This window comes from Seriola dumerili, unplaced genomic scaffold (assembly GCF_002260705.1).
Source record: "Seriola dumerili isolate Sdu_G_001 unplaced genomic scaffold, Sdu_1.0 BDQW01001556.1, whole genome shotgun sequence".
Lineage (NCBI taxonomy): Eukaryota > Metazoa > Chordata > Actinopteri > Carangiformes > Carangidae > Seriola > Seriola dumerili.
The window spans coordinates 258832-271628 of NW_019175811.1; the positions used below are offsets into that span (position 1 = coordinate 258832).

At 44.8% G+C, this 12797-nt stretch overlaps 1 protein-coding gene across 1 annotated transcript in view; it reads left to right on the forward strand.

The window, feature by feature from the left end:
- The window catches only part of LOC111238716 (partitioning defective 3 homolog B-like), a 146698-nt gene that overhangs the window by 114555 nt on the left and 19346 nt on the right, over positions 1-12797 (forward strand). Inside the window, exon 23 of the mRNA XM_022768370.1 lies at positions 2018-2129. Within this exon, the coding sequence (XP_022624091.1) occupies positions 2018-2129 (112 nt within the window). The remainder of the gene's footprint in view (positions 1-2017; positions 2130-12797) is intronic.

The following is a 12797-nucleotide window of genomic DNA, read 5'->3' on the forward strand; positions in this document are numbered from 1 at the left end:
TCTGAGGGTCTGTTTGTTTGTTTGTGAGTGGAGAGGGGCTGGTGGGCGGCAGAGGGTAAGTAAGTAATAAAAAGCAAGTAATAAGTGAATTAATAAGTAATACAAGAGATAAAGTGTGAATATCTTTAACAGCAAGGTTGTCTGCAGGATGCAGCACTTTGGGAGGGAAACAGAGATTGGTATTGATTAGCTGCATGTTGAAACCAGCCATTAAACCAATCTCAAGAAGCAACAATTAGCTCAGCACTGGGCCTAACGCCGCCTCAGATATCCATCTTTATAAAACTGAAGCATCTGCGCTGGCGTTTCGTAGCAGCACAGAAACTTTTGGAAAGTTCTCTCCTCATGGCAGCAAATCAGGATTGAATATTGTGCCCTGAGCGTCGGCAGGGACTCTGCAGCGATGAGCGCGCACGCACACACACATACACACACACACACGTCTGTGTAGAATGATAGCGACACTTTGCATATCAACACACTGGCACAGAAGTGTGTATGACTCAGCCCTCTGTCCCCACTGAGTCGGATAGAAGGCGGGCTGCATTAAATCAGGGAACATATACACAGGCGTAAACACAATGTCAGTGTTTCCCACATTCCAAATTACAAGGACTAACTGTGCGCACACAGAAACGCACACCTTTATACATTCCCGAGGTTGTGTTCACAAACACAAACGTACACTCCGAGTCGCAGCCAGATTTTCTAATTAAAGGCACGGTCACAAGAGATGACTTAAAACATGGAAGCTATGTACTTCACTAATGAACTTCTCTATCTGGTCTGTGTGTCTCGCCCGCTCTCTCTTTCCTTCACTCGTTTTTTCGGTCAATATCCGCCTGGAGGTCAGGCCATTAGAATGTAAGGCACCGCGGCTGTTTGATGAAGGCTGTGTGGGTGTTGTATATGTCCAACAAAGGCCTTCCTTATGTGTGCTTGTTATGGGTATTTGGGTTCCATAGATGCAGAGCCAGGATGGAAAGTTTGCTTTTTCTCCCTGTATTACATTTTTTTTTTTTTTTTTTTTTTACATTTTTTATGCAGCATGAATCTCCCGAGGACGAAATAGCAAACGAACAGCATATCAGTGTCAATATTAGATACCTGTTTCCAGTGCAGCCAGTAAACACAGATAAACGACAGCACTATGTCGCACTTTGGTTGCACATCCTGAAGGATTGTGCTCACTCGGGTGCACGATTTTTGTCCGTTGCCTTTTGTGTATATGTGTCTGTGTATGTGTGTGAATCCATATCCTTGTTTATGTGTGCCCAGGTTTGTACTCTGAGGTGTGTGTAGCTTATCTAGCATTAAGGTCCAGTGAGCATGATGATGTCTTTAAGTTTTGTCCTCATTCTGTCCAGAGTTCTTATCTTTTCTCTGGCAGTTGGTGGCATTTTTTTCTTCTTCTTCCTCTTTAGCTGATATATTCTTCATTTTCAACTTTTGGTCTCTTTGCAAAGGTCAGATTCAGCAGGATCATTTGGGTGTTGACTCTGTAGTTCAGAGCAAGAAAGCACCCCATTGCTCTATGTGACTTTAAAGTGAGAAGGCACATCCATCAAATGTTTTTATATCATTTCTGTTCAGTTTTTTTTTTTTTTTTTTTTTTTTTCTCTCTCTCTCTTGGTTTCCTCTGTCAGCTGTAGAAAGTTCAGTTCAGGCACTGATGTCTTCTCAGAGGCACTACTTTGTGGATATTATCTGTCTGCTTGTCAGTCTTCCTGCGCTGTCATGGGTTGTCACCAAAGAACACAAGTGGATTTAACAAAGGATGAAGATGAATGTATCATGTTCCACTTGCCTTTTTCTTCACTTTTCCCTTCCCAGCTGTTTATCCCTTAAAATGAACATCTTTAGATCATGACACTTATTTTTGGAAAGTCGTGGAATAATCATAGAACTCCACATGAACACCATGATGAGACTCATGTCAGTTCTTCTTCCACCTACATTGTTGCTTCACCGTCCATTTGGCATTACATTTACACCTTCCTCTCTGTCTTCTCTGCAGTGATCCCCGTTACCAGGGGTTGCGTAAGGAGCACCAGCAACCCCGCGCCGCTCCGGTCTACGAGGAGCTGGACGCCGCGCGACGCCGAGTCCTGGAGAACGACCCGCACCGGGTGAGTGAGCGTGCGTGACTGTGAGAGTGTAGGCCAGAAATGGTTTTCGGTACCGGGGGGAATAAGTCTGAACATCCATAAAAATTCTTTTCAGTGACGAGTTCCGCTGCAAGAGGAGAGTTTAAAAGATTAAAATGTTAAATGAAGGGAATACATGTGTTTGTGTACTTGCCTCCAGAGCACTCCAGTGCTCCTGTTTGCCCAGCTTGTTTTTCCCCTGTGCCTCTCTCGGTCTATTTTCAGCTCTCTTGTTAACATTTTGAGGTGCCGTGTGCCACCGAGGCGGCGCCCGCTCTCCTGCTCATTTAGTTTATGGAGAGATCTATTAGACCGGTGACATTTCCATCCACCTTCTCTTTCAGCTCTATACCACAACCGTCTCTCTTTCTTTCCCTCTCATCCTATCGCTTTCTCATTTTTCCTCTTCCCCTCTGATAGTGTTGTCTGGTCCTAACTCGCACTATCCTCTTTCTCTTTCTTGTTTTGTAAAGAGCAACAATGGTCTGAAATGACTCACTGTAGCTGCCTCTCCTAACCAAGCTGCACTTCTAAATGTCCCTGAACCTGAATTGATCCAGCCTGAGGAATCATTTCATTTACCTCCATACACTCCCGAACTCAGCATACTCGCCATGGAAATCAATAGCCATTTATCAGCCATTTTAAAATGGGATTTCTTTAATAGCGAGGCCAAGGATGCAGAAAATCACACTTTGATCTGAATCAGAATCACTGAATCTGGCCGTTTCCTCAGAGCTAGATTTATTTTTCATTAAATGACACAACTGAGCAAAGAGAGAAGCAGAGGCATCTGGGAAATATGCAATGGATTTACCAACGGCCTCGCCGATACCAAATCACCTACCACAACCTGCCTCCTGCTGTGCTCGCTTCCTCGCTTATTGTAGTCTCTGTTTATTGAGCAATGAAGCCCTGAGTCTTCATTAGGCGCTCACAGACACACGCCACATTTGCTTTCTTTGAGGCCTGAAGGGCTTCGTCACTCATTACACGTCCCTGTGGAGCATGTGTTTCTGCCCCGGTTCGCCGTGACTCAGTCAGAACCCAAACTCTGATGCAATTAAAGCGCAGCGAGTGTGAGGCGCGACCTCTGATCTGATTGTTATTTTTCTCCCGAAAAAGACAGCGGTGTCCACGGTAAAAACCAGCGGTGGGTTCCTCTCCTGAGGAGCCTGATAATGAAACACCCCGCTCACAATCACACACACACACTCACACACGTACACAGTGAGAATAGAAACACTGAAACAGTAAAACATCCGGGAAGGTACAAAAAAAAGACAAGAGATGATAATGGAATGTCAAAACACAGCAGGGTGGCTCACAAATGACTCAGAAAGAATATTTTTAGTCAAACAATATAATATATATGTGTGTGTGTGTGTGTGTGTGTGTGTGTGTGTGTGTGTGTGTGTGTGTGTGTGTGTGTGTGTGTGTGACGAGTTTGATAACAAGCTTGTAAAACCTATTGTTTCTGAGTGTTCAGGTGTAATTGAAGGCAACCTAGATGAGGTATCAGCATTTATATTATGTCCTGTAAATGACATAAATGAAGAAAATTAAAAAAAAAGCACAGAAAAGACTCATGTGCAACAAACACACACACACACACACACACACACACACACACACACACACACACACACAGAGAGAGAGATGACCACCAAGAGAATAAGCAGGGACATGAATAGACTGACTTCTGACCACAGTCTGAGCTTTTATCCTCACGTTTGTTTATGTCTGCTAAGGTTCATGTGTTACCCAGAATCCTCTGCCTCTTCAAATGAGAAGGGCACACTTTTATCTCTGACACATGGTGGTAAGCCTCCAAGATTTCTTCAAGAATTACTTTAGTTTTTAGGGTACCCAAGAAGCTTTCTCCAGGAAATAAAAACATGATTTATAGCACTCTCAGAAATCCTTTATAGCTGATCTAAATGTTTCCTTTAACTTCCCTCAGTATGCCGATTAAAAAAAAACAAAAAAACATCTGTGGGAATAAAAGAAGTCATAATTGAATGCTGTTTATTTTGTTGGTGGTTCACATTCAGGTGCAAACAAACCGGAGTTAACACCTTTTGATTCACCAGGACATTACTCCACACACATTTACCTATTTCCCCCCCTCCGTGTGTGGCATGAGAGGAGCGTAAAAGCAGACCACTTGAGCACGGCGCCCACCCCGCTCACTCGTTTCAGCCTTATGTGATCGACCTTTTAGCCGCCGCCGCCACCATCACCACGCCGCGCTGCTCTTTTCATGCTCAGCCATTTCTGCGGCCTTGAATGGTTAAAAAGGTTTTTACCAAGCTCTCCACACAAGGCCAGGAGCGCCGTTCTTCCTCTCTGAGTGGTTTGTATGCGTTTGAAAGAGAAGATGAGTGTGTGCGTGTGTCTCCAATTGCTCTGCTGAGCGAGAGGATGTTGGGTAACACACTAACCTGAGCTGACATAAACAAAAGCGGGGATTAAAGTCTGAGATATCTATTTATGTCCCTGTGTATTCTCTCGGCGGTCACCGATCTACATGTAGAGGTGGAGATGTCTGTGTGGGTGTGTGTGTTGCTGGCTTTTAGCTTGTGTGTGTGTGTGTGTGTGTGTGTGTGTGTGTGTCTGTGTGTGTGTGTGTGTGTGTGTGTGTGTGTGTGTGTGCGCACACAGCTGAATCTGGTCTTTAGAGAGAACTTCATGTCCCTTTCTCATTTCTTTCCTCTGACCCCTCTCCCCCTGTGTCTCTTGTCTGTCTATCTGTCTCTAATTTGACCCATCCCCCGTGTTCCCTGTCTGCGGATAGGTCACACTTGTAATTATGACAATCACACTGTCCCTCTCTCTCTGTCTGTTTTCCCTATATGCTAATGATAGGCTCTCTGTAATGTCTTGATGGCCAATTAAGCTGTAAAAGTACATGAGCCGTCTCTTTTTATAGACTTTGTTCTATAAGGCAAGTCGGGAATTACTTTTGAGATGAGACACCACATCGTTGTTATAGAGACTGATCTTGATGGAGTTTTAACTCAATAGTTGAATAAATTACAACCATATTTGAATTATTCACCTTTGAAAGAGACTCTCCAGTGAGAGGGCGAGATATCCTGTTTTTTAATCTCTAAAGGTCCATAAATGTTGGATCCTACATTTCCCATAATGCAGCCGGTAATATCTTTTCAACTGCACAGACTGGGGGTTATTTTCTCAGATACTTTCAGAATAGAGGTCTTTAGAGGTCCGCTCAGTTTCTAGTACCACAGAACTGACCTGGGGCACAAACTGGAATAAGTCCAAACTATATATCGTCTAATCGGGTCAGGTAAGGCCCTGTCGGATTGCCGTGGGTCATGAGCTTATATGTCTAATACACACGTGGAGCTCAGCGGAGGAGCCTTAAGCTCTGATCATATCAGTGCAGTAGAAAAATGACACGTCGCCTCTGTCTTTCACCGCAGCTGCTTAACTAGTGGCATCCTACTGCTGCCAGTGTTTGTTCTCTCTCAATTAGGTTTGTTCGGAGCGACTGCATTCTGAATCAGATCTTACCGTCCATGGTTGTATTCGAACCGGGGCTGACAGGCTTCTGGTTCCTTTTAGATTGGGGCTGTCTCTTGGAAAATGACTCTACACACTTTGATTTTCCGTGAGTCTCTTTTGGATCAAGTGCAAAAGGACCTCTATATCGGGTTATTTTCTCAGACTTGACAGAAGCCGTATCCAACTGATTTCACAGGCCGAGTGCTTCTGCTCGTTGCTGATCTTCATGTATAAAACTTGTGGAGTTCCCTTTGAAATTATGTTCAGTTCCAGATGTTTACATTATCTGCCAAATAGAAGGATGTTGATTATCTTTCCAGTCATTTGGCTGTTTTTCTATTATGAATTTCTGAACACAGTGTCATTCATCTTTAAAGGTTCCTTGAGGGTTCTGTGGGGTTTCTTTTACCCTGAAGGAAAACACCAAATTATCCCACTCATATATTCATGGTTTCATTCTTTCATTCATTCACTGTTGGCCCATTTGCCCCCTAGTGGTTGTTATCGGACATCCCACTGTCTACAGCTGACACACTGACCAGGATCACTCATTCACCTCCAGTCAACATCAACTACACCATGTGTCTTTGTGTCCTCCAGTCCTGATTGCATGTCATTACATGTTTATTATAATGTAAGACTACTTCATGTGTATTATAGCAGCTGACCATGCATAACATGGTCAGCTGAAATGAGAGAAGCCACCATAAACCAGAATCTTGTTTACCCAGTGTGACAAAGACACACAAGCTCACAGTATGGGAGGAACACACACACACACACACACACACACGAACTCATGCATCTTATCTTCAACTCATTACCCTGTGAATCGTAAACAACACTGGCAGCATGTGACGCCTTAATGAACACAGAAGTCACAGAAAACCACACACACAACTACACACTCGGAGTCATTATAAGACACACAGAGAGAGAGAGACACTCACAAGTCCAGATACGACTTGTCATCCGTTGCGCAGCTGTTTTTTGTACTTCTCTCTAATGTTGTGTGTGCGGACATCCATCACCTTGATGATATTTTAATGTCACATCCTCAGGCTGTCTCAATCTCTCCCCCTCTCTCACTTTTTCTCTCCCTCCCACACGTCGGCCATCACTTCATAAATAAACCCCCACATCATTAAGTAAACACGCACCAGCCTGTCACGGTGATAGATAGCCTACACACACACACACACACACACACACACACACACATATGCAGGCGCTGGTGATCTGCGCGGGGTGCTTCATGCCCACAGGCAAAAGCCCGGATGGTTTTTTGCGCCCCCAGCCCTAATGAATGCGCACGTATTCATCTGTGAACTTGCACTGACTGAAAACCGCGATTTCAGCGTTAGAAAGAAAGTCAGAAAGTTATTGTAAACAGCACATTTACAAATGGGGTGGTAACACGCTTCGAAATGTGTCCGCAGGCCCTTTGTGGTTAGATATTGATATTTAGTTTTGTTTACTGGTTTAGCTGGCGCCCACTGTGCCCTGGTGACTGACCATCGCCTCCTTTTACCGCGCACCCTCTCCTCTCTTCAGACTCATCCCGTCTCCCTCGCCCAAGACACACACTCACACAGAGCACAGGTGTAATGGATGTGCTGGCAGGCTAGTCCCGCTGTGTGCCTACTGTGGGAGAAGCTGCCACAAAAGTAGTGTAGCCCAGCAGAAAGCTGCTTTCAAAGACAAGAGGCGGACCCGAGGGAGAGAAATGGAAGAGAGGAACGAGGGAGCGAGTAAACGAGGGAGAGAATACGAGGGGAACGGGAAAACAGGGGAAGGGGAGTGGCAGCGAGGCAGCCAGTGAGAGGAGCACAAAGTGAGAAGGGGAGAGAGAGAGAGAGAGAGAGAGCACGTGTTTATGAGAGAGAGGACAAAAGGGAGAGAAACTGAGAACATGACAAAGCAACAAAGCAGCATCGAAGCAAAAAAAAAAAAAAAGACTTAAAGAGGCGCCTTAGGGGGAAGATGGGAAGGATGAGAAATGGCACATCTAACAGGGGGAGCTGGATTGGCACGAGGAGGAGACAGATGGGATGGAGGAACTGACAGACACACGGATGCATTGACATAAACAACTGAAGGAATGGAGCGGGGGAGGAGGAGGAGGAGAAAGAAGTGGTGGTAAAATCAGGTGGTAAAATGTAGCTCAGGTGGTCTCGGTGGTTAGAAAGACTGAAGCAAGCACCTGCCCTGCTGGAGTGTCCTTGAGCATGATATTAAAACTCTTCCTCTGCTCTCTTCGGTACCAAAAAGAATGCATTTATATTTGATAGCTTTTGGTTTCTTGGCTGTGTCCCCTTGTCTGTGCAATAACCAGCCAGAATGCTGCCAGACGCAGAACTTCTGCACATACAGCCAATCAAATCATTAGATTTGACTCTGCACAAGCATGGACACACTGTGGGTCTTTTGTTGCATCTTGGTTTGGTAAACAGCCACCATTGGAAAGGTGCACTGCTAATGTTGGTTTGCTGGTTAAAGAGTTAATTAGTTAGTCAGCTGGAGCGCCTTGTGATTTTTGGAGAGGACAGAACAAGGGACCTGTGGAACACATGAGGCTTTCACTTTCACTTCCTTCATCAAGCTTTGTTTCTTTGTTCCCATCTCATGCGTCCCGTCTCATCACGTCTCCACGCTCTGTGCTGTCCAGTTAATGAGACACTTTTTCAAATGAACTGTTAAAAATGTGTTTTTATGAAGATGATGAATTGGAGAGAGAGACTATAGGAGGCTGAGGTGCCAGTTTGTGCATATAGAGGAAGGTGAGACAGACAGAGCAGCTGGTTCGGGGGTGTTTCTCTGAAGGAGGCTGCACTAATGTTAGCCTAATGTTTGTGTTAATCAGGTTAGCATATGCCCTGTGTGTGTATATGTGTGTTATTGTGTGCGTGTGTGTGTGTGTGTGTGTGCGTGTGTGTGTGTGTGTGTGTGTGTAGATTTGAAGCTTTACTGATGCACCTGCACCATTTTAATGAGGAACGAGAGAAGGATAACTGGCTAGCATGCACCATCACTCAAAATCTCTCTCCCTCTCTCTCTCTGTCTGTCTGACTTTCTTCCCCTCTTACTCTCACACACACACACACACACACCCACACACACATACACACACACACACACACACACACACACACAATCCCCATGGGAAAAGCCGCATTTGAAGTACTTGGATCACCAAGCGAGTTGGATTAAGTCCTGCTTTCTATTTTTCACAAACATGCTCACAATTTTAGAAATTTAATGTGGTCTTCACTGACGTTGCACACACACAGGTACATGTGTACTCATGTATGAACACATAAAACACATGCAGATGCATAAACATAACATATACATGAACACAAACCAACATGCTGATGTGAAACAGCAGCCACGCACACACATTTTTACAACAGACGTTTTAGGAGGTAACATACCACAAACACATAAAAACACACACTCCACCATCAACCATGGAAAGGCAACATACACACACATGCACACACACACACAGACATTCATTCACCATCAAAGGGCTGCAAACCACAGCTTCAGCCAAACTGAAGCTGCTTTCAGAGTTCATTTCTCTGCAGGAGGTTCCAGTCAATTCCATGCCGGCAGCACACACACACACACACGCGAAAACTTTTTTGAGGAAAATCCCATAATTCAATAATTACAAGAAATGCAGTCTCCTGATCCTGGTTTCCTCGTGACCCCCTCTGAGATCACCCTTGCTCAACACAAAACACACATCTTAGACTTTGTGTCACACTCGAGCCCAGTGCAGCAGCGGAGGCCTGTGCTGATTAAAGGCTGCCCGTTGGTCCCTGACTTTCTGGACCAGGCTGAGTGCTATTCTGGTCTGTATAATTGCACAGGCCCCACCACAAGTTAGTGTTTGGATCATACACCCCAGAATAATCCTCAACAAGCTACTGTGACCAGCTCCTGAAAAATAGGCTGAAGAGGAGGAAAATGACAGAGGAGAAATAAGACGGGAGGTAGAGCTTACAGCAGACCGTTCAATGATAATGTCAGGTTTAGGGTGATGATTATAAAATGAAAGTCGTGCAGCAACGATTTTTCCTCCTTATAAGTCATTTAGTCAGAAATTCAGCGTTGCAACCCCTTTTCAGGTTCCAGTGTTTTGCCAGGGAGGTGAGATAATTCCATGTTTTGCAATGCCGATTTATTGGAATTTCACACTGGTACCTTTAAATGTTCCTGAATACTTCAGTATCAGGAACTGGTGCTTCATGAACAGATTAATGAATATTAAAAACACATTGATATGCTTTAAAGAAAAAAAAGTGAAATCGTGTAGTTGAAGTTAGTAGAGTTGGTGTTTCCTCTCGACTGAGATCAGCAGCTTATGTCAGTTTATAATCAGTCAGTGGATTCCAGTGGTGACTCAATAGCAGTGAATGAAAACATCCATAGAAAGTCTCAAACCACTCCTGCACATGGAGGGACCAAGAAGTAGATAGTGCTGGGGATGAACTGAGACGTTCCTGGGGACATGTGTGTGATTTGTTTCATAATGAACATGGGTCACCAACAGAATCCATTGTAATAAACCAGCAAGTCCTAAATCTCTTGTTAGGATCTTCCATAATAATCCAAATGATCCTAAAAAGGAACGTAATTCCTCTCACAGCTACAAGAGGTCGATTGTCAGGAAACCTTCAAATAGGTCTTTTTAAGTGTTTGAACAGTGACTGTCCTTGTTTATGGAGATCAATGGATGATTTCAAACAAGGACCACAAGGAAGCTATGAAGTTATTAGACTTTCAATTATGCATGTGTAATGCGTTTGATACTGCAGAGTCTCTGTCTTGTGTTTGGCTTTTAGACATTTCTTCTGTCTCAGACTCGTCTCGGTCTCATGAGTGTTTTGTCTTGGTCTCGTCTCCGTCTCAGCGACCGCTCGCACCTGTCAGACCTGTCAGTCAGTTCCCTATAGGTTTGCAAAGTCATGCACTCCAGTGGAAGTAATGCTGATTTCCCATTGTGTGCCTTTGCCATGTAACAACGTAGCATCCTCAGTGTAGATGTGTAGTCATCCATCCCTCCATCCAGTTGCTATTCTGTTTATCCTTTGATGGTCTCGGGGGTTTAGATGCATAGTTTATGCACAAATGTTTCCAGCTTCAATACTACTGAAGATTCATTCATTTTTATAATTCCTACATAATTTCATACTTAACCACCTATGTTGTTTCACATCATCGGCTCCTGGCCATTGGCTTTGTCTGATTGGCGTGCACAGGCGCACTTCCTCCCTCACTGTCTCTAAAACCCACGGATTCAGACTCAGACACAATCTGAACTCTTGCTCAGACTCTTGGGAGAGAAAGACAAGAGTGAACATCTCATTCGAGCATTATGTTTCTACCCACCTCTATCAAGAGTTTTCACACACATGTATAGCACCTTTCTCCCTTTTTTTTCTCTCGGCAAAGTCACAATGAGCGATTCCATCCACGGACTCCTCCTCTCTGTCCTTGTCTCTCCAGCTCATCCCCGAGGCTTAACACACTGCTCCCCCTCTCTCCTCTCTTTTGTTTTAAGTCACTTCATTCCAATGCTGCACAGCAACTGGGTGAGGATTTTTTTATTTATTTTTTTTTCTCCTACCTGCTCTCCCTCCTCCCCATCTGGGCCGACAAAGGGCTACAGGGACTTATTTGGTGTCTGTCTTTATCCCCACAGCTTGTCTCTGGCCTACGGGCAAACTGCAGAGTGTGATCTGTCTGCAAGTTGATAGAAATCTCCCATTCTCCTCCTCGCTCGTGCTCACTCTCACTTCAAAGCGCGTCACCACTCTGTTTGGATTAAAGAGGAGAGGGTTTCGGTTGGGTCGGCCGCATATGTGTGTGTGTTTGTCCCTCTCTGCTGAGGTCACACTTAAAAATTAATTAATTGATTTATACTATAAATCGCTGTATAACTCTGCAGTCTCAGGGGAACATTGTCAAGTTCTCTACAGTTTTACCACACATTAATATCTTGTTAATATCCAGTTGATAGCATTTTTACAGACAAATGCACGACAGTATGAGAAGGGAAAGCAACAGAAGGTGAATCGAGGAACTGCTTCTTTGCAACATGTTGGAGACGGCGGATCATCATGAGCTATCACACTTAGAGGCTGCGACGCTGAACAGGCCACTTCATGATCCAGAGCGGAAACCTGTGAGACAAATGTGGATGTTTCCCCCAAACTGATCCTTTAAATCCACTGCAGCTCACTCTGAGGTTCTGGAGTTGGCATGAGTTACATCAAAGCATCTGAAGGTCAAACAGATCAACCTCATGACATTTGCAGCAGGCCGTCGGATGGCACGAGGAGCTGGATTCACTCATCAAAGACTCCATCCCTGGTCGCCGTGTCAACCCCCCTGCACATCCACAAATCTGTGACTGGAGGGAGAGGACAACAGGAGGCTGTTTAACCTGAACTGTGGACATGGCGCCGTCACAGAGAACAGACACATGACTTCACAGAACTGGATGTGGAGCTGTTGGAAGGTGCTGGTGTTTCTGCAACATGTGCGGATGGAGGACACAAACGCTGTGTGGCTGTTGTGTTACAGCTTTGTTAAAAAATGAACAGAACACTTCGCTCTCTCTCTCTCTCTCTCTCTCTCACACACACCCTGCAGCCACTTCTGCACGGCCTGTTCAAGGCGGGAATGTTGCACCTTTATTCTGCTTCAGCATTCTGTATAAAAGGTGCCATCATGAACTGGTGGGGCATTGTTGTTCCGCCTTTATGCCAACAGCGGAGGCAGAGACACTGTATCATGCGATCTGAAATCACACCCTGGGGCGGCATTTTACTGGCTTTGTTTGGTTCAGTGTAAACAAACAAAGGTGACATAATGAGGGGTCTTCTTAACAGCAAAATAGCAGAATCTCTGTATAAAAGGGGCTTAAGACATACCTTTCAGGGCATCATGACCTGGAGAGGGAAGAATGAAACCAGACACACACTCACACACACACACACACTCTCTCTCTCTCTCTCTCTCTCTCTCTCTCTCTCATTCACTCACTCACTCACTCACTCACTCACTCACTCACTCACTCACACACACTCACACACACACACACTC